The following is a 21,937-nucleotide window of genomic DNA, read 5'->3' on the forward strand; positions in this document are numbered from 1 at the left end:
TGTGACGTCATCGTGGCCCTGCCCATTCTGCTCTGGCGTTTCCTGTTCCATCGGACGGGCGGTGCACGCTTTCTATGGTACTTATTATGACTTTGAATACAGTTTATGCTTTATAAAGATGCTTTTATGACTAACAGAAACCGCCAGAAACCTCTTGCGTCTCGGCCATTTGTTTTTGGTTGCGTTAATTCGGTTAACCAGCCGGATAAGTAAGTCAGCTGAAAGTTAGCGGCTATGCTAACTTGTTGCTCGGGTTGTTGTTATTTGTCGCTTTAACTTCTAACACTTACGGCAGCCGTCAAGCGGGTGGATGGCGTAGAAAACGAAAGTTACTGTCGATGTCAATGTTTATCTAGTTTGACGACGCCAGTAGTGCATTTTGTTTTATGCCGTTTTATAGCGTGCTAGCTAACGCGAACTAGTACTCCGACCGAGCCGATGCTAATTGTCTTTAATGTTGTGTCATCATGAACTAAATCAAATGAGAAAACAGTATTTTACTATGAGCTGTATTGTTTACTCGTTATTTAATAAAGGAAATCATGTCCGGAGTCAGTGCAGTTTGCGCCGCTGTGCCGGCGGCCACCACGCGTACCACCTCCTTCAAAGGCTCCTGTCCCGGGTCCAAATACGTGAAGCTGAACGTGGGTGGGGCGCTTTACTACACCACCATGCAGACCCTCACCAAGCAGGACACTATGCTGAAAGCCATGTTCAGCGGCAGGATGGAGGTCCTCACGGACAGTGAAGGTACCAGATGTCAGGCCCACTCATTTACATTTACTTATATAGAGCGACTTACAATCAGTAGTTACAGGGACAGTCCCCCCCCCTGGAGACACTCAGGGTTAAAGTGTCCTGCTCAGGGACACGATGGTAGTAAGTGGGATTTGAACCTGGGTCTTCTGGTTCACAGGTGAGTCTGTTACCCGCTAGACTACTACCACCCTACCACTCAAGCTCCAATTGTGTGCAGAATCAAATTGAAATGCGAATGTTTCATGTCATACAAATTTTACTCAAACGCAGAAACATGATTCATGATATGAAGTAACATGCCTTTGGGCACAGCAATGTTCTGAATGCCATTACCGGCCATGTGGCATTCCGACGCCTAACTGGTTCTACCGCCCGTCATCAGGCTGGATCTTGATTGACCGCTGTGGAAAGCACTTTGGCACCGTTCTGAACTACCTTCGAGATGGAGCAGTGCCGCTCCCAGACAGCTGTCGTGAAACGGAGGAGCTCCTGGCTGAGGCCAAGTATTACCTGGTCCAGGGGCTGGCAGATGAATGTCACGCTGCTTTACATGTAAGTTCATGCTCGCATCGAGCAAGTTACGAGGATTAGGCACTTTAACAGTATGAACTAGATTTGTGACAGTGTGACATTGTCTGTTTTATAGAATAAAGACACGTATGAACCTTTCTGCAAAGTACCTTTAGTAAAATCATCCAAGGAGGAACAGAGACTTATTTCCACCTCAAATAAGGTAAAACATTATGAGTGTTATTTGAATACATCCGTTTGGTGCCTGTAATTTAGCATCAGATCATCTCATGTGTGGCAGCAGGTAGATTTCTCCCAAACCGCATGTTAGAGGTGCTGCAATTAGAGGAAAAAACTGCTGAAAACCGGGTGTGTTCACAAAGTGAACCCCTGGAGTTCAGTCAAGAAGAACGTGAGGAACTCCGCCCTGCCTTTTCCGGCAGCTGGCTTCCTGACATAGAAAATTGAGTTGAGTTCTTGGGTGCTTGTATTTACTGTAAAACGTTTAGAATAGGCCAGTGCTTCACAGTAAAAAGGTTCTGAATGTGTGCTGAGCCTGTTTTTCCACACAGCCGACCATCAAATTGTTGTACAACAGAAGCAACAATAAATACTCCTACACCAGGTAAAGACCATTTTATTGACCTGTGGAACTTCATTTGAAGAAACTGCAGACACTTTCATACCCGAATCTCCTCCTCAGCAATTCAGACGACAACATGCTGAAGAACATAGAGCTGTTTGATAAGCTCTCACTGCGGTTCAATGGCCGCGTGCTCTTCATCAAGGATGTGATCGGGGACGAAATTTGCTGCTGGTCCTTCTACGGGCAGGGCCGCAAAATTGCGGAGGTGTGCTGTACGTCCATTGTTTACGCCACTGAAAAGAAGCAGACCAAGGTATGGCATTGTCCAGCTACCACTGTCCTGTCATTAATCATTAATGTAACCAGTATCATGGAATGCTGAAGTATATATATTTTTAAATGCATATTTATATTCGGATAACCTCTTGACGTGCCTTGTTCAGATCATCTTTATCTATTATTCCATATTGACTATATATACAGTTAAGACTACTGATATGTCCAAGCACTTCTGCAGTAAAGTTGTGAATGTGTGAAATACACATTGCCTTTTAGGTTGAGTTTCCGGAAGCTCGAATCTATGAGGAGACCTTGAACATTCTCCTGTATGAGTCTCAAGATGGCCGAGGTCCAGATAACGCGCTGCTGGAGGCCACGGGGGGAGCAGCGGGCCGTTCACATCACCTGGACGAGGAGGAGGAGCGGGAGCGCATTGAGAGGGTTAGGCGGATCCACATCAAGCGCCCAGATGACCGAACCCACCACCACCAATGAACACATTGCCAATGACTTTCCAAGTATCCAAACCTTGTTCATAGGCCAACCCAGAGTGTTAAAATATCCAGGCTTCAATCAGTGCACTGCTCTTGAACAAAATTCCTTGATAGCATGGAATTCACCCAGATTTACACAAAGCAGTCACATTGTTGATCTTGACCCGTTATCTTCTGGAACCACTGCTGTTATTGAAACTGCTTTACCACACCTCAATTTCTCACTGGCCATGTGTTTGAGTATAAATGCACTAGATTGTTGTTCTCTTATTTCAATGCACTGTTATTACCTCCCTGCCACTTATTATGTCACTTAAGATATTATGCTGATATGAACTGATACTCCACTGTATGTCAAATGGTCAACAAACTGTAGCCTCCCCCTTTTGTTTTCCTATTGTAATTTCTATATCCGGTATTTAAGACTGTGTAGACGGCAATAAGGGTCAAGTGTTTGTTCTCATTAACGGATGAAGTCATGTTCTGTGGACCGTGCTTTTTTCTGTAACCTGGTGCCTTACTACAGTGTGGCCTTTCCTAAACCCCACTAGAGTGCGCTGTGTAGCCTGCGCCATGCACAACATTCGTTTTGGTTGCAGTCACATAGCAAATGGGAGTTTGGCCCGTTCTCCCTTCACTGCCACTTTAACATTCACACCATTGCTTAGGTTGTTGGCTACAGCGGTTATATTTGTTATTTAAAACTATTCTGTACGCGTTAGATACGTAAAATGCAGAAGGATTTTTAAAATGCTGAATGTTTGAGTGGAAATGGTGCAGAACCATCAATGTAAACAATCATTTCCTGTATGAATAAAAGTATTTTATATTTTAATGAAGACATTGATCTGCGCATTTGCATATTTCTGGTCTTTATTGTAAAGCTGTTTTATCAATGACATATAAAAGTATGATACATATGGCTATTGGAACAGGTCTTAGAACCTGTACAGTATTTGACAGTAATTGTCTAGGATGAGAGTAGTTATCAAGAGCTTTAGAATGGTGTACATTTGTACAAAAGTTTGTATGGAATGAGCAAATAATGTGGCTTAATCATATTTCAATATTTGCACATCTATCTTGCTAGGCAGTGAAATATCAGTTCCCTTATGCACATATACATAGTTATGAGTACACTGCTATGGCATGTGTTTTAACATTCATTTTTACTACAGTACCATTTGGACCATACTGTTGTTCAGCTAAAAAGACATAAACAAGGTTATAGTAGAAGCCACCATGCCAAGCCAGGTTTATAGAAAGACCGAGCAGACAAATGAAAGCAAGAAGAATGAAGTCTTTAGGCCAAACCTCCCAGTGTCACCGAGTCTTTGTCCGGGTCGATTCCTAGGATTAATAAAAAAGGTTTCATATTTTTGTTTCTGTAGTCAGCTCGTGATTTTTACAAATGTATGCCAATTAGCTGAATCTATTACTTGAAATATTTAGGGAATGGGTTATGAGCACAAATAAATATTAATATTGAATTAATTAATTAATTTCCCGCATTTCTCTACTCACCACCATCAGATGTCCATTCTTGGCCCTGTAAACCATTGATTCAGATCCGCTTTTGAAGTCGACAAACCCCTCTCGTCCAGGCTGGATATCAAATCGTACGCTTGAATGTGAAAGAACCATTTGAAACAAGTGTGAAAGCAATTATTATTTTTATTATAACGTACATCATGGAAACAGAATAAATAATAAATTAATGTGAATATACTGTATGCAGTACAGTAGTTTCATGAAACACTTTAACCCTTTAATGCCTGAACCAAGAAATAATCGACAAATTACATTTTTTTATGTTTAGTCTTTATTAGGCGCTTTAATAAAATATATAAATATTAAGTCTTTTTGTTTGTATAGTATTTGATACTTTGGGCATTACACAAGTTTTTTTCCTGTCATACTTGAGAATAACAATAACAAACATCATCATACTCTGCATTGGGAGTCCAATTCCTATCTTCCAATTTGTCATCTGTCACTTCAAGGCCCTCTGTCACTCAAATTGGCATTAGCAAGTGAACTTCCTTTCAGCCATCTTAAATTTGCCATTTCATAGATATTTATGTGTCTAATTTTTTGTTGTCGACAAATACTATCAGACAAGCATCAGCTATCTGAAGACAAGCATCAGATAGTATACAAAAGTGCAAAAATGCAAATTTTGTATCTCATGGTGATGCAATGGGTCTCAGAAATGCATGTCTTGCATTATAAATATGATCCACACGGCATTAAAGGGTTAATTCACTTTAAACCTCTAATCTCACCTTCCCTGTACAATCTTCACCAGGTTTTTATTGTTCGTGACCACAGACAGTCTGGTCAGCGCCTCAAACAAGTAATCACATTGCAGAACCAGGTCACCCTGAAAGCAATGATGTAATGATACTCGCCATATCAAATTATTTGAAGCTAACTCAAGAACAAAAATTGACGTTAAATAAATATTTTCTAAATTGATATTTGAAATTATTGATATTTTCCTCACCTTCTGCTTTACATCATCACACGCGATGTGAAGTATCAGGAAGTTGTCGCTTAGGTTGCTCACAGACACACCTGAATAAAACCAGACGAAAGCAGTTTAGCGACAGTACTGCACGCATACACACACACACACACACACACACACACACACACACACACATGTACGCCGTGGCCACCTCTCAGGGAGCTGAATTCCATGCGCTGCTTGACTTTGCCCTCCTCCACCAGGTAAGCAGCAACCTGGGTGAAGATCAGCTGCCTGAAGCGGGGTCTGAAGCCGTTCCTGTCGTACTTGATGACAGGGACACTGTACTGTGAGGAGAAGGAAAAGATGTACAGTATTCAAGTCTATAAATCTTGTTCCAGATTTCATCATAAACATGGTAGCAGCCTGGTGGGTAACACACTCACAATAAACCAGAAGACCACAAAGTCACAGATTCAGTCCTTAGTTACTACCGTTGTTACCCTGAGCAAGACAGTTACTCTGGATAGGGGCGTCTGATAAATTCCATAAATGTACATCTGCCTTGGCATATGTTAAAGTTAAAGACTACCTTAAAGTGAAGTGATTGTCACATGTGATGCACAGCACACAGTGCACACAGTGAAATTTGTCCTCTGCATTTAACCCATCACCCTGAGTGAGCAGTGGGCAGCCATGACAAGCGCCCGGGGAGCAGTGTGTGGGGACGGTGCTTTTGCTCAGTGGCACCTCAGTGGCACCTTGCCGGCTCGGGATTCGAACCAGCAACCTTCTGATTACAGGGCCGCTAGGCCACCACTGCCCCATGTTTACCTTCACACCCTCCTGGCATATTGTCTGCAGCACTTTGATGTTGATGTCTTGCTCGCCTGTACACAAATGAAAAGTGTGATTGTCTCACGGTCAAATAATTACGACAACTCCATTCTTATATATCATATCTGGTAGCTGTATGTTCTATATATTTCACACCCATTGCATATATCATGCTCATGCACTTAAAGGATGATCTTTCTTACTTATCCTGGTATCAGCAAATGGTCGAGCCACACTGAAGGGGTAGTTCTCCTTCCGCCCCCTGAATAGGCTGCTGGCCGTTGCCTTCAGCTGAAGCTGGACAGACAACATGTACGCTGAGTATGTGAGGAACTGACATTTCAAAATGCAAATCCATAGTACAGAATACGGAGGATAAAGGGACATGATCATTTATCATGTCATTAATTAGAGATCACGATTCTGAGGTCGGAATTATTTTTACTTGAATCAGTATTTTAAGTTGAGAATGCTTCACTGGCAGCTATTGGCCTCCATATGTGACAGTACCTGTGCCTTTCTCTGTGCCGAGATGCCTCTTATGTACTGTCGCACCATTAGACGGATGTACATTTTCTGCAGGAGCCGAGAGGCCTGAGAAGAAAGGAGTTTTGAAAGTCCTGCAACACAGCTCACTTAATAAACGTGGCTGCTTGTTAATGTCACCTCACATTGTCACAGAACACAGATTCCTTGTTAGAACTATAAACCATGAAGAAAGTGGCATCTGTGAAGTTCCCAGATGTTTCGTTACGCTTCTCTGTACCTCTTGCATAATGGGTGGTGCAGTGAGCCAGGCATTCCTCTGCAAAATGCTTTTGGGCAGGTTGTCTTTGAGCCGCGTGAGGTAGTTTTGCCGCACAAAGGCCAGATATTCAGAGTTATCCATGCAAGCTGGCTGATTTCTGGTCATGAAGCCTTTGATGAACCTGCCAAAAAAAAAAAAAAATAAAAAATTCCAAATGTACCCAATCAAATAATACTAAGAATATGACACTGATTTTTTCAGAAACTTAATAATGGGTTGGTGAGTTGTGGAAATTGATTTAGGAGGCCACAGAATTGATCAGACTTGAGATTCATATTTAATAGAAGCTCTTGGATGGCTTGATTAATATGACCAGATTCCAGTTTGCAGTGGCTTACTTCTTGATGACTTTTACAGCCCAGGCTCGCTTCTCCTTTTCCTTTCGAGCCATCAGACCTCGCCAGCAGGTTTCAATTCTTGTAGCTGATAGTAAAGGAGTGGAAACAAAGGAAACTGTACTGACGACGAGCTAAAAATACAACAGCAATTCGCGCATCTTTTAGAATTCTGGGGCAAATGAGCCCATTTGTATCTGGGTTAGGACTCACCGGCTTCTTTTTGCTTGAGAAAGTCCCCTTTCACCCTGTATCCTTTATATTTTGCCTGGATCCTTGTTGCTGTAATATCAAGAGACTTGAAATGGATACAGCTGTCACGTTTGAAAACCAGTTTTCTGTAGGAATGCTTCAGGAGGAGATAAACCCCTCCAACGAAACAATGACTAAATCCACTTATAAGATGATCTTTTATTAGTCCCGCAAAATGGGAAATTTCAATGTGTCTGAATTGCAAACATCTTTAATCACTTTAAACTGCAAAATGACAGCTTGATCTCCAGAATCAGGAAGAACGTCAGTAGACGTGCTGGCGTTTTATTGGCCGTACCCAGTTGATGCTTGCAGACATCGAAGGCGTCCTCTGTGGCAAACAAGGTTCTCGGATGGCGTATGAAGATCTTGGTCCTTGGCATGAAATCAAAACAGAAGATGACTATTGCCTGCTCTATTTCAGATTCCTGTCTCTCTGAAGATAAGCCCGTGGTGCAGATGATGTTACCTGCCCATCTTGTACTCATCAGGTTTGTAGCCAAGGTGTTTCACGAGCCTCTGGACTCCTTCTGCAGCTGTTCCCTTCCAGTTGGGCCACGTGTCTGGGCAAAGAGGCTTGTACCTTTGCAGGGAACAATATAATATAAATGCCCAGGAGTGGCCCTTCAGCATGCCCGGAACTGCCCATGTAAACTCCTGTGCAGCTCAAGTACCTTTGGAGAAAAACCTCGTATCTCCTCCTGTAAGCAAACCCTGCCCTTCTGACCCTAAGATGTTCCATCAGGCCCAGGTACTTCACCTGGTGTCTCACCATTACATCGTCGAAGCGCCCTGTCGCAAGAGAGAGGTCACCACTACCACAAATTTGTTAAACATTCAGTAGCAACGTGCCACACTCCGCACCAGTTACAGGGGATAACCGAGGTGAGAACCGTTAGAGACCTGAGCCTGATGGTGGAGCTTCCTCACTCACCTGGCTGCTTGCCGCTATTAGGTTTCACGCACCGGACATACCATGGCTCCTTTGACATCAGGATGTCCGTCAGGCCTGCCAGGCTACTTTTAAATTGGGTGGCTACCTGCACAATCATAAAACACACAATCATAATGTGTGACCCCCCAAACAGATGCGCTTACCCATTAACAAGAGTCCTTTACCGTCTCAGGTCTCCGTTTGGTGTCTGGCTCCGTTTTAGGGAAGCAGAGCTTGATTATGTTGTTCTGGGACTGGCGCATCACCTGAAATGTAAGCAGCAGTTCAGTCCACTCCTTGTCACTCATGCAAACTGGGTACGAATGCTAAATAGACATGAGGTCCGGTGCTTACGTCTTTAATGTTCCTGTAGAGCAGATCGTTATTTTTATCCAGAAACCCTACAGACGTAAATCCCTTTATTTATAAGGTCCCCAAAAAGTTTGTAATATAAGCAACCCGTTTCATCAGCAGCGCTGGATTCCCACCTTTAACACTGTAAGTGACCTCGCCGGCATAGTGGAGCAGTCGGAAGTCTCCTCGCTCAAGAGTCTTCCTAGTTTTTTGGTCAGCCAGCTTGTGTCTTCAGGGTGGAAAGACACAGTCAGAGGGGGAAAAGAATGACGTTTGACACATAAATATTTCAATTAAAAAAGCCACTTCCATCTGGGCGGCGTCTTGAAACATATTCAAAGCATCATTGTTGAACTAAACAAGACACCGCGGCACAGTGTAGGCTTTCACAGGGCGAGGCAACGTGACTCTTGGTTTAGCTGACACAACTCAAGATGTCAGTGTGTCAGTGAATTAAGAGACAAGAACCAAATACCGGCCCGGCATTCACCTGTTGGCACTTCAGAAACAGACTGGGGTGTTCAACAGACTCACGTAACAAAGTGCGGGTGGCCATTCAGAGTCTCCTCCAGCTTTTCCAGAAATGTCAGGTCGGTGGCTTCTCCTGGGCGCAGACATTCCTCATCCTGGGTCAGATGTAAGAGCCCTAAACCTTCAGTTGATGCACTTATAGCTATTCATTTCTTACTTAACACTACTTTCGTCATGTCAGAACCATGTCAGTATTACGGTTTACAGTTGCAACTTTAATTCGCCATCATCTTCTAACATCTCCCTTAACTTTCATAGTAGCAAACACTACTATTTTTCAGAAGCAGTGATGGGCTAGCAGTTAAGGAAGCCGTCCCATAATCAGAAGGTTGCCGATTCGAATTGTAAAGTGAAGTGATTGTCACATGTGATACACAGCAGCACAGCACACGGTGCACACACACTGCTCCCCGGGCAGCCATGACCGGCGCCCGGGGAGCAGTGTGTGGGGACGGTGCTTTGCTCAGTGGCACCTCAGTGGCACCTTGGCGGAACGGGATTCGAACCGGCAACCTTCTGATTACGGGGCCGCCTCCTTAACTGCTAGGCAACCACTGTAAGATGGGATGTCGCGGAGCCATGACATTTCTGTGCTTTTGTTGTGCATGGAGATTCAACACCTCCGTTTTTACACGTCTTTGTCGAAAGGCATCGCAACATTTGGCGGCCCTCCCCAGAGCCAAAGGTGTGAGGTGCCGGCCGTCAGGACTGCCTGCTCTCTTTGTCTTCCCCAGACAGGAGGCACCGGGGGCGTGACGTCAGAAACAACAGGTTCTGATTGGTCTGTGACAGCTTCATGTAGGCCAGGTGTTTACATACAATATTAACATGTAACTGCAATAATAATGTACTGGGGATTATAAATTAGAAACTGATCATCCTTTTAACCTCTATTGTGCCACGCCTCTTTCTGCCAGGTAACATCAAGTTGGAGTGGTTTTAATACAGTGCTTTTGTGTGTAGAGAGAGAGTTTATTACTCCATTCTCCTCAGTTTTTACAGAATTCTGGTCCGCCAAGGTGCCACTGAGGTGCCACTGAGCAAAGCACCGTCCCCACACACTTCTCCCCGGGCGCCTGTCATGGCTGCCCACTGCTCACCAAGGGTGATGGTTAAATACAGAGGACACGTTTCGTTGTGTGCACCGTTTGCTGTGCTGTAGTGTCTCGCAAAGACAATCACTTCACTTTCACTTAAACAAATGCAAATCACAATGAGCACACACTAAAGCAGGCTGTTACCAGAACAGAAATGATGCCCCTGTGTTTCTCCTCCACCAAGTCACAGATGATCTTGTTGTTGAAGTATGGCACTGGTTCCCACTGAAACACACATGTCAAGCTCACATGTCTGCACAAACACATCTGAGTTTGAGTGCATTTGAAGGTCCTCACTTCAATCCCCTCCATCTCGTACTCCTCCTGCTCTGACTTCAGCGTGAGTTGGATGAAGAGCTGCTGCAGCTTCTCGTTGCAGTAGTTTATGCAGAACTGCTCAAAACTACAAGCAGATATAAAATCAATTTTGCTCTGCCACATTGCACTCGATAACAAATGTCAAGAGTCAAGATCTGGGGACTAAAATGGATTCAACATTTAACCTGTTCACATGGAAAACCTCAAACCCATAAATGTCCAGCAAGCCAATCACAGTCTTCCTACTTGAGTCCTGCGGACACAGGAAGGGGACTTTGTTTAGTGCGGCTGGATGATATGCTCTTTCCTGAACTACCTGAGGTCTGAAGAACAGTGGAGATGTTTTCCCAATGGAATTCACCTTGTTTGCCAAAGACTCGTTGATCTTGTTGACGAGCCAGTTGAATGTGCGGCCATAGATGGCTTTGGCTAAAGCGTCTCTGGCATATATAGCATGTTCTGTGGTGAAAGGGCTGAGAACCTGAGGGGTAGGGCAGTAGAGCAATAAATCACAGCATCCTAATTTCAAAGCACTTAAATCAGGAGACCCATATCTTTAATATAGAAAATCAACAACTGCTCACCTCCTCAGCTTTGGCTTCAATTTTACGATGGGTCAAACCCTCCTGAAGAACATGTGTTTGGATCCCCAGAAGCTGAACAAAGAATGTTTGTAATTTATAGTTATTTTAAATAACCATATTTTATGCAAAAGAAAACAATAGTAAGTGTCTCCCATGATGCACGTTGCCTCACACAGGAAAACACTGATAGTTACTTTTGACAGCCAGTGCAGCTCATTGCTGTTGGATAGGCTGGCGTATCCTCGGATGTTGGCGTCAAACTGGACGTTTCCAAGGTGGAGGACGCTGGCGATGATTGCAAACAGATGCTGTATGATCAGAGTCAGATTATGAATAATGCTTGTATAACAATGCAACTGGTTTTTGTAAATTATATATGCTGCATCCTAACTTCTCACCTCTATGTCGCTCTCACTGAATTCAATGATGGATAGGGCTTTTCTCACCGTCTTCCAGTCATTCTTGTCATTGATGGAGGTCACCTTGGCACAATCACCCTGGTACACCAAAGCACACAACTGAGTTTTCACTACCAGATTATACACACGAGGTTGCAGTAATGTCTGGATCTCTTCATTACTGTTCCACAATTGCTCTTTCCCATGTTAACAGTTGTCCTCACCTTCACAAGGCATCTGTAATTCTGACAGCTCCGTTGCAACCCCAGCCAGCGAAGCAGGTCGTCCTCCCCACCTTCCACCAGCTGGTAAAAGACGTGAAAGTTTCTCTCCCCGTGGTTTTGGTGCACCACCCTGGACTTTTCCAGCAAATAGCTGAGAATATGGCCGCCGACTGCTGCCCCCTTACAAAATACATTTGAAAATAAAGCCTTTTGTCTCACATTTACAGCATGATTGTATATTTGTGGTGTTGTGCATTATTTCAGACTCTTTGCTTTTCAGCACACTTACCCGATGATCAAACTGGATGTCCATATATTTTCCAAATCGGCTTGAGTTGTCATTCTTCAATGTTTTTGCATTGCCAAAAGCCTACAAAAGAGATTATGTTTTGTCGTATCAGTCAAAGGTGCATTCATACTCTTCCTTCTCATCAGTGTGATGCAGCTGAGTTCAAACCTCCAGAACAGGGTTGGACAGCAGCAGCCGATCTCGAACATTGTCCAGGAGCCGAGTGCTGGGACAGCTGACAGCGTAGAACTGCAAGATCTTTTTGGAGGCTTCGGTTTTGCCTGCACCGCTCTCCCCCGAGATCAGAATGAAGTGGTTGTTGGTCTCAGAGATCATGGTCCGGTAAACATTGTCTGCTAATGCAAAGCTACAAAAGAAGTGAATTTGCCGCTAAATTATCATGAACAGTACATGCACAACTGGCACCATAAATGAATCAAATGCTTGATATAATTCATGGTTTTTAAAGACCACTGATTGCGAAACATTTTCTTTATATGGTGTTTACATGCTTTACCCTCTACTCTAGACATCTAAATCTGTTGAAATGAATCACGAATAAAATATGGGTTTAATGCATACACACATGTGTGGCGGCAGTTCAAAAAAGTTGACTCCCATGTAAACATCCATCTGCTTCTTAGTGTAGATCCCCAGTTCTTTATACGGGTTCACCGACACCAGGAGGGTCCCAATGTAGGTCTGCGGATAATATCAGACATGCCAGCTTGCTCAATATTCTCCTCTCCACGTCAGTATCTTAGGTTTACTTCATTTGACCTCTGTGTAAATGCTTAATCCATATTTATTTGCATAAATCTGAGTCATATGGGAATGCTGAGTAATTCAACAGTGTGTGATGGGGAGCTATTTTTAAAAAGCCACGGGATAAATTTGGGCTCAGTGAGATACAATGAGAGGAAATGTTCGTGTGGTCAGTCTGCTGGCCTCAGCGGTACTCGGGAGAAGATGTATCTGTGTTTAAATGACCCTGAGAGAACAGCCCGAGTAAAATAAAAAGTCAGTTAGTGGAGATGTCACACAGGCAAACTGGCTTCCATTTTTGCAGTGCTGCGCTGTGTCCCAGCGCAAAGCAATTTCTTCCATGGTCAAAACTTGCAATAAGTTGCTTTAGGAAGAGTAGTAGAGCAGGGTGCTAGTAGCCTAGTGGGTGACACAATCGCCTACGAACCAGAAGACTCAGGATCAAATCTCACTTAATAACATCCCTGAGCATGTTGCTCCAGGGGGACTGTCCCCATAACTACCGCACTGGATAAGGGCGTCTGATGAATGCCCTAGACGTAAATGTAAGTGTATCAGATAAGAATATATGTAAATATATGTTAATTAAATTTGCAGTGCAATGCTGAAAATCCTGTACAAGAAAAACTCACTTTTTGTGTGTGTAAATATCGCTGTCATGCGTTTTTTTCTCCATCTTTTTCATGACTCTAGTGTGATTTTGATAGTTTGATGGCGAGATCATTGACATTAAATGCTACTGGTAAATGAGCCCTGGTGTTGTCATTGGCTGTAGACTTCATTTTACATTTACATTTACATTTACGGCATTTGGCAGACGCCCTTATCCAGAGCGACTTACAACGTGCTTAAGTTACCATCAATGAAGAGATCAATTCCAGTTCACTAGGACCCCAACTATGAATACAATCTTTTTATTCACTCTTGTTGTAGATTCTGTACACAAGTTTGACAACAAGAAAATTACATTTTATCATGTTACATGCACAAGCATTGGAAAGGAAAATGTTTTAGATGAAAAGCTGGACAGTGTCACATTTTGTCCTAATTTAATACAGTTGCTATGCAGACTCACATAAATAAGGTTCTCATGAAAGCGTTTCCTCAGGTTGTCCAGAAAGGCCGTCTCGCTGGTGTAAGCATCCAGGAGCACAAAGTCCTGAAGGCCCACACGGTCACGGGCTGTCAAGGAGCACTCCATTTCCCGCAGGATCCGACTGCAACGCTCCTCCAAACTCTGTGTAAGATGATGTAGTTAATGTTCACCAAACAAAACCTTCTTACCTTCTCAAGAAGAACATGAACATCTTAAACCAGTTGTAGTAATAATGACGCTCTGACGTCTCTTCATCTACCACAACGTCTCTACTCAAAGGACGTCTCTACTGTTTTCCGACTCTGCCACCATTATCTAGTGCGATTTATAATATCCACTGCCATCACTGCAGCTATTTCATGCATTTTTAGAACATCTGTGCTCTCAAAGATTAGGGCTACTCCTGACATGTCAGGTTAATATTGTAGATCCTGCTTTCTGTCCGGTTCTGTTCAGAATAGGAAGTGGCCTTGAGTGAGAATTCCTTCAGCACTGAGAGATTTGTGTCTGGAAGCTTTTAATCTAATCTGCTTCCTTGTATTCCGGCAAAAAAATCATCACTTGTCCTCTAGGATGCATGTGCCTTTCCAATGGAGCACAAGGAGGAAATAGGCATATTTCAATTGATTTCAGACATGCAAGTTATTATTAGCCATTGTTAGACATTATAATAGCATTTGCATATTCATTTAATTGACATTTGAAATAAATTCTCATGTATTATGAACTCATGACCGTACCTCACGTTTCACACATTGAAATATTTAAAGCATTTTGGAGCTTATTACATTGACTGAACATTTTCTGAGGTTAAACTGTCACTTTTAGCAAAGTTTTAGCAAAATTTCACAAAGCCATTTTTGAACCAAACATTTACTTTTCTTTTCTTTACTTTACTTTACTTTACTTTACTTGGCAGACTCTTTTATCCAAAGCGACTTACAAGAGGAAGACACCAGCAATTCTCGTTTGATTTCTATAGTTTACAAAAGTTTACAAAATTAGGCCTAACTTGTCAGAAAAAGCACATGCTCGGAAATTGTTAAATGCTAGACGAAGAATTTTTTTTTGGTTTGTTTTTTTGTGTGCAGTGTGTGTGCATGTGCGTGTGTAAGTGTTAGATTAATCTGAAATACTTTTTGAACAAGTGGGCTTTCAACTGCTTCTTAAATATTGTGATATATATAAAAAGAATAATTGACTGTTAGTATAAAGCATTGTATCAACATTAATAAAAAATGCTTGAAATAACTGTAGAATGCATGTGGGTTAAATGTGCCCAATCAGCTGAAGAGCAGAAACTGATGTGACGATAATATAAAATATAAAAATTCACACACCTACCTCAAGAGAAATCAAAAATGTTCTCTGAATGCTCAGCAGATATTATATAAACCCAAAAATCCAGACAGGAATTGATAAACAGACCCAAAAACCACACCCCCATCCCTTTGCCACCACCAGTCTCCAATAGGAAGCCACGAATAATATAAAACTCAACAGAAAAGGAAGAAGCCCTGATAGCAACAGGTTGACTGGTGCATGCTGTCAGATGTGTTATTCTGTACAAAATGTACAGTGGTCGTTATGTATATATTATGTGTGTGTGTGTGTGTGTGTGTGTGTGTGTATATATATATTATATATGTAACAATTATATTTTTTCCCCTGTGAGTTTTTGTGAATATACTTCAGGATGCAAGTTCTGGTATATATTCTTGGAGAAGAAAAAAGTTATTTTCATCCCAAACCACAGGAAACTGCCACCAGTTCCAGTCATGGGCTGGAATATATGGGTCAAGGGCACAAGCGCACCAAGCAATTCATCATTTTTTTTTTTTTTATTGTTCTCTTCTGGCTTTCCGTGTTCTGTTTCCCTCAAAGAGGGATGAAGGACACGCATGCAGCACACCAAATGAAACCCAGTCTGAGAAACCCAATTATCGTGATGTTCCTCCTTAAACATTTATGACCGCACACAACTGAATGCTCTGAGGCTGAAATGAAATAAAGTGCCTTGTGATAATCTATGTCTATATATGGCAATAAAGTAATTTAAATAAAATACATAGCATTGAAACATCTTAATGAAGCTGACCATGTCTGTCCTATTTAGCATGACGTGTATATGCCCTGTATATTGTGCGACATTCTGTATATGCAATGAGGCAGAGGGTTGTATCTTTCTAACACAAAGAAAGGTTAAACAACATTGAAATTGTTCAGTTGAATTTCTGTGATTGAGATATTGGTCTTTCAGTGCAGATGAGTGGTTTGAAGTGAAGACAAGGTGTAATTTTCAGACCCCTTTTCTTGACATTGTGGACTTAATTTCCACAATAACACAGATGATACCAATATTTCTCTTGCAAACACCACAGCTTAAGCTACAGCTTCTCAGAATTTGCATCTATGAGCTTAAAAAACAGGGGACTTAAAGACCAATAAACATTCCTGTCTGATTACACTAATAAATCTGAATCAGGCCTCCATCAAACATAAGAAATCTTGGTGGTTAAACCTCTTATCATTGCAAATTATAGTGGGACTTGCGTTCATCCCAGGAAGGGTCTATTAAAATTTCACTTTGTGAGATTATTTAACATTAAATCGTGTTAAAATATTTCATAATTTAGAAATGGCGATAGGTGTAAAGAGTGCTTTGGCCATTTTGCTTTACCGTTCAGAGAGTGGACAATTTGTCCCCTTATGTCGTCATAAGGGGAATGGTTACCTTCCCTTTCTCACGCTTTGTCCGGTCAGAGAATTTCCCACCCGTCCCCTAAAAAAAGGAACTCCACCAACCATCATGGCTTGAAAATATGTGAAGCATTGCAGTTGCTCAGTGATTGGATGTAAAAATAAGCACATATGTATTTTTTTAGTTTCGTCATGCGAGACTCTGAAGAACCACTGGGTTAATGAAATTTTGAACATTGTGGTTGTTAATGACATCCTTTCTGCAAATGCCTGTTCACTTCTATAGGCCTCTCTCCTCATTTGCATTTAAAGCTACAGACACTGAAATGGCACGTCCTCCAAACCTCATTCAGTCACTGCTATTTTGCATCACGGCTGAATTTTTGAAAGTGATACAGTATAAGGGAAGCAATTCATAAAAAATCATAATAGGGGACCTTTAAACTTAATATTCTCACAAACATGAATTTATCATGAAAAGGCATACTGACTACAGTCCCTTTGAGAAACTAATTCCACAGGCAAACAGTGTTCTGTATCGCAACCAGGAAAATAGATGTCAGGGACTTGTGCCACTGAGCCTGTGTTGGTGGGAGCATTCTGTTGGTTATGCTGCAATGGCACAAATCCTGGTGTACAACCAAGATTACGGAAGTCCACTGAAGAAGTGGAAAACATAGAGTGGTAGTAGCCCAGTAGGTTACACACGAACCAGAATGAACCAGCATTGGGTCCCTGAGCAAGACACTCAACCTTGAGTGTCTCCAGGGGGACTGTCGCTGTAACTACTGGATAAGAGCGTCTCCTAAATGCTATAAATGTAAATGTAATGCGAAACTGACACCGAGCTGGGATGAGAGTGTGACAATCAGAGATGGAGAGACTGCTGGCAATTGGCCCAAATATGTCACTGTGGTGTCGAGAGCAGCAAGTGAACTTGGACTCATGGACACCTGTGTATAAAAATGACTTCCTGCCATCTACTGAAAGGAGTTTTTAGTGGTCATTAAAATATAGTTGTGCACATTTCTGTGAATGTGTATTTCTTTTGGAAGCAAGCCTGTATGTGGATTGCGCAAATATATATGCAGATTTGCTTAATCCGTGTCCAGGCTGGCAGCAGCCAGGCTCAGTCAATGTTGAACAAACTATTTTAAGAATAAATACTGACAAAAACTGAAATAAAATGTGTGAGTTTCCTGCAAGTGGCGCATAAGTCTAAGCAAATGCAGTTGGTAGGAAGCCAGGCGAGATAAAGCGATAGAGAGAGAGTGAGCAACAAGACACCTAAATTTGATGGCCAGCCATGAGGCAACAAGAGAGCCTGTCTGACCAACTCCACATCATCTGAGAGGCCACCCCATTGTTCCCAGTCAAATCGCCATGTGGCAGGATCCTGTTACTCCTGTGGCCGGCAGCTTCTCAATGGGATGGTTCATATACTGAGCCACTGACTGACATCAGGTGTCCAGAGAAACTCTAGAGTCCAGTTTACCAGAGGTCTGTGGTGAGGTAATGAATCAAAATTGCCCAGGTAAATGTTTCACGGTGTTTTAAATGGATAAAATTAGGGCAGTGCCTTACAAAGTACCACAACCTGTGTAATTCCTTTGTTCCCCAGTTCATCTTTCTGTTAACATACCTTAGCCTTCCATGAATGGGTGAGAATTTTGGGGTTACGGTTGTAGTTAAGTTTAGAATGGGATAAGAGTTTGGTTAGTATAAGAGGCAGGAATATTTTACAGGATAAAAGTAGCACAACTGGTGCTCAATATCTCTTGAACTTAATAAAATAATTTGTAGACAAATTAGCAATAATGACAGATGTAGTATAGCAGTTTGGTGAGACGTTGGCATTAAATGTAAAACTGTTAAACATTAATAGAAGTAATGGTTATACAGGGTTGACTGAATTTAGAGTTAGACTAAGAGCGTGCTATTTCTGGTCAAATACGCATGCTTGCATGTTATCACATTAATGTATTTAGTTGAGTATAAGTTGTCAGTACTCTTGAGTATCCTAGAATATCCTAGAACGCACTTATTCATACCTCAAGATCCATTGACTTGTCCAACACTCTGCTGTAATTTAAATAATCCGAATAGGTGAAAACTTTCTTCAAAATACCGTAGTTTCAGCAGTCCCAAATTCACATGTTTACAGATATAAAAGCGTTAAAGAGATGTTCAGGACTTGCTTGTCTCTACCTGTCCGGCTGGGTGGTACTCCTCCTTCTCACATCCTTTCCTGGTGCAACGCAAACTAAGTGGGTCTAAGTGGGTGGTGTCTGGAGCACCTGGCCATTCCTGGGCCGTTCAGCGTAATGAAGGTGGCTCTGAGCACATGGCTGCTGAATCATTCATTGAAAGGATGGCAGGAAAGACGTTCGTCTTAAACTAGCATCACCCCACTGCGTGTAACACAAGGCTGGCGAAACCTTATCGCTGGCGAGCCCCCCTCCTCCCTGTATGCACAGAATTACAGGGCTGGAATCCAGTTACTGATCTTTGATTAGGCAGATTCATTTCCAACTAATTACAAACCACTCATCAATGCCATTTGATGGGTCCCAGTGTCTGTTCACACCAAGCATCCAACCCATTTTGGTGGCCACAGAGAGAATAATGAAGATGACAAATGAAGCATTTCAGTAAACTAAATCGCAAATGCTATCTGGGAAGTGTGAAAAGGTTTTCTTAAAACATGGGTAACCCCAGCAGATACCAGTGACCAGAATGATGAGGGATCAGTAGGAGCAGGTTGCAGTAACGCATCCTTCCCATTCAGACTATTTCAATGTTAAACGGGAGCACTCTGTAAATGCTATCAAAGATTTCCCGTTTAATATTTCTATCATTTTTTTCAATTCCTGTTGCTTGGTCGATCAAATGAAAATCTTAAAAGAGTGTGTGGTGGACATGGTAGATATGTTTAATGGCCATACCTTGAAATTGCAAGGTCAGTGACCAAAATACTTCATAAGTAGATTTACAGCGTAACATTTGCATGGCTTTTAAACATTTACAGCATTCATCAGACGCTCTTATCCAGAGTCACTTACAATCAGTAGTTACAGGGACAGTCCCCCTAGGGACACTCAGGGTTAACTGTCTTGCTTAGGGACACAATGGTGGTAAGGTAGTAAGATTTGAAGGTAGTGAGATTTGAACCCGGGTCTTCTGGTTCATAAGCGAGTGTGTTACCCCACTAGTCTACTACTACTAGGCTACTACTACTACTACTATCCCGTCGATGTGCTTTAATGTGAGCTTTGATTAGTAGCCAGAGACAGCCTGTCCTTTATTCCTCCACCTCTGTGCTCTCTGATGCTTGTCCAGTTCCGGTCTCAACAAGGCCCGTGCTTGACAACGCTGTTTGATTTAACACAAAGGCTCCGCGCCTCCAATTACCCTGGTGTCAGAGAGGTTGCTTCTCTATTAAAATGCCATACAGCGTACAAAGGCAGGCATCATGTCAGGACACTGGCTGTCCCATAATTAAAATAGAAATATAATATACATTATATACATGTACAGTTTGGAAAACAAAGAATTACTAAATTCAAGGTCATACATATATTTTGATTATATTAAGGTCACGGGGACAACTCAGACTGCTTGGTGTGTGGTGCTATGATTCCAAAGTCTTTGTGGACCTCAGTGGTTAAGTGACCTGACCAATTGCAAGGCCACATACTTAAAGGGCAAATTGGTGGCTATTTAAATATTTACTTGCCACTAGTAACCCTACACACCTCCCAACATGCAGTCTGCCCTTTAAAGAAGCAGGTTGAGATAGTGGCTGTTCAGCGAGACGGTGCCAACTGATGAACCACTGTGTGAAGATGGATGAATATAACAAATGAAACTGCAATAAAACTATAAATGCAGGATGCAATTAAACTACAAAAAGAATGATTTCAAGAAATAAAAAAAGAAAGATATGTACCTTAGAATTCATCTTCTTAATTGCACTGAAGAGGAAACTCTGTTAAATCCAGCTCGAGACACACAGTCCAGTCTGACTGCTCCCGCCTCACGTCTCGTAGCGGAGTGGACTGCTGCCCAGTGGAAATCAGTGTAAAACGAACGCTGAACTGGGACTGTCCTCATTACACCCATATCACCTGGATTTATGGCTATCCCACAATGCACTGGCCATAGTTGTGTTGGTGTCATAGTGTCCTCGTTTTCTTCGCTCTCTCTCACTCTCTCTCCCTCTCTGGCCTCATTATGTTGTGCTTCAGGCAGGATAATACAGTAGACGGGTTTTCAAAATCATAGGCTTAATTATGACCATTTTCTATTTTAATTTTGTGCAAAGTATTAAATGCATGGGGTGCCAATAGTTTTGGGGTTTTTTTGCTGTTCAAAATCATTATTTCTTGAGGGTGAATGTGTTTTCCTCAGAAACAGTTCATTTGAATAAAAGATTGGATTTTTTTCTTCTCAAAACGTGCACCGATAATTATAAAGGGCTCTGCAACGGGTGCAAACGATTTATTTGACCTGAATTACAAAAGTTACAGCAAAGTGTACAGGGTGTTAGGAGCCTAGTGGGTAACACACTCGCCTATGAACCAGAAGACCCAGGTTCAAATCACACTTACTACCATTGTGTCTCTGAGCAAGACACTTAACCCTAAATTGCTCCAGGGGGACTGTCCCTGTAACTACTGATTGTAAGTCTGGTAAATGCCAGAAATGTAAAGTCAATGTCTTATTTGAAACTGACATTAATACCAAGACCACGACTAATACCCATTCTGTCTTATTCACTTTTCACTCTGGCAAGGAATAAGCGTTACTTGTTCCTTTACTTCAAGCCATATATAGGCTGTCCAGAATTATATGAAGTAATTGCTGTTTTGTACTAGTATGACTGAAATTAATTCATCTCTGGTGACCTGATAGATTGTCACCTCTTGATTGAACACATGGCCTCTAGTAAGACATTCCTCACCCGGACCATGTCTGCCACTCGCCTATGAACCAGAAGACCCAGGTTCAAATCCCACTTACTACCATTGTGTCCCTGAGCAAGACACTTAACCCTAAGTTGCTCCGGGGGGGGACTGTCCCTGTAACTACTGATTGTAAGTCGCTCTGGATAAGGACGTCTGGTAAATGCTCTAAATGTAAGCATAAGCCTGGGCTGTAGTCAGGCAGTACAGTAGCGCCACCTACTGGTGAAATAAGTTGCAGAAAAACCCTGCTCTCCTGCCAGGCTCTTTTGAATACATTTATTAGCTGGATCAGGCGAGTCGGATTAGAGCTCGAGCTGAACTAGGGAGGAAAGTAGATCTCCAGTCAGATG

General features: G+C 42.3%; 2 protein-coding genes across 7 annotated transcripts; one reads left to right on the forward strand and one right to left on the reverse strand.

The window, feature by feature from the left end:
• The first annotated feature begins 12 nt into the window (after window positions 1–12).
• On the forward strand, window positions 13–3,467 carry LOC114787032 (BTB/POZ domain-containing adapter for CUL3-mediated RhoA degradation protein 3-like). The gene is made up of 7 exons (XM_028974742.1): window positions 13–77; window positions 537–750; window positions 1,142–1,311; window positions 1,406–1,492; window positions 1,842–1,894; window positions 1,973–2,168; window positions 2,411–3,467. The coding sequence occupies exons 1-7, from the start codon at window positions 75–77 to the stop codon at window positions 2,627–2,629; spliced, it is 942 nt and encodes a 313-aa protein (XP_028830575.1). The 5' UTR covers window positions 13–74; the 3' UTR covers window positions 2,630–3,467.
• Window positions 3,468–3,555: 88 nt separating this feature from the next.
• Window positions 3,556–21,935, reverse strand: myo1hb (myosin IHb). 6 transcript variants are annotated; one of them, XM_028974734.1, is made up of 32 exons: window positions 21,808–21,935; window positions 13,900–14,061; window positions 12,646–12,761; window positions 12,228–12,426; window positions 12,060–12,140; window positions 11,771–11,950; window positions 11,547–11,645; window positions 11,343–11,456; window positions 11,149–11,220; window positions 10,926–11,045; window positions 10,750–10,817; window positions 10,544–10,649; window positions 10,391–10,471; window positions 9,153–9,244; window positions 8,753–8,847; window positions 8,619–8,665; window positions 8,450–8,530; window positions 8,265–8,370; window positions 8,005–8,122; window positions 7,800–7,913; window positions 7,629–7,705; window positions 7,292–7,360; window positions 7,082–7,166; window positions 6,702–6,864; window positions 6,446–6,529; window positions 6,139–6,232; window positions 5,933–5,988; window positions 5,310–5,445; window positions 5,135–5,205; window positions 4,914–5,011; window positions 4,153–4,252; window positions 3,556–3,978 (listed from the first exon to the last, which is right to left on the reverse strand). In XM_028974734.1, the coding sequence occupies exons 2-32, from the start codon at window positions 14,023–14,025 to the stop codon at window positions 3,952–3,954; spliced, it is 3,075 nt and encodes a 1,024-aa protein (XP_028830567.1). In that variant the 5' UTR covers window positions 14,026–14,061; window positions 21,808–21,935; the 3' UTR covers window positions 3,556–3,951. The 6 variants fall into 6 exon arrangements, with proteins under 6 accessions (XP_028830567.1, XP_028830565.1, XP_028830568.1 ...); XM_028974732.1 differs by lacking the exon at window positions 21,808–21,935 and adding an exon at window positions 20,570–21,240; XM_028974735.1 differs by lacking the exon at window positions 21,808–21,935 and adding an exon at window positions 18,829–19,194.
• Between the last annotated feature and the right edge of the window lie 2 nt (window positions 21,936–21,937).

This window comes from Denticeps clupeoides, chromosome 3 (assembly GCF_900700375.1).
Source record: "Denticeps clupeoides chromosome 3, fDenClu1.1, whole genome shotgun sequence".
NCBI classification, from domain to species: domain Eukaryota; kingdom Metazoa; phylum Chordata; class Actinopteri; order Clupeiformes; family Denticipitidae; genus Denticeps; species Denticeps clupeoides.

Coding starts and splice junctions, on each gene's coding strand:
- myo1hb (XM_028974732.1), bottom strand. Junction 7,706..7,799: donor GATGAGTACAAGATGGGCAG/GTAACATCATCT, acceptor TTTCATGCCAAG/GACCAAGATCTTCATACGCC. Junction 6,530..6,701: donor CACCACCCATTATGCAAGAG/GTACAGAGAAGC, acceptor CTTTCTTCTCAG/GCCTCTCGGCTCCTGCAGAA.
- LOC114787032 (XM_028974742.1), top strand. Junction 1,312..1,405: donor AATGTCACGCTGCTTTACAT/GTAAGTTCATGC, acceptor TCTGTTTTATAG/AATAAAGACACGTATGAACC. Junction 1,493..1,841: donor TTATTTCCACCTCAAATAAG/GTAAAACATTAT, acceptor TTTTCCACACAG/CCGACCATCAAATTGTTGTA.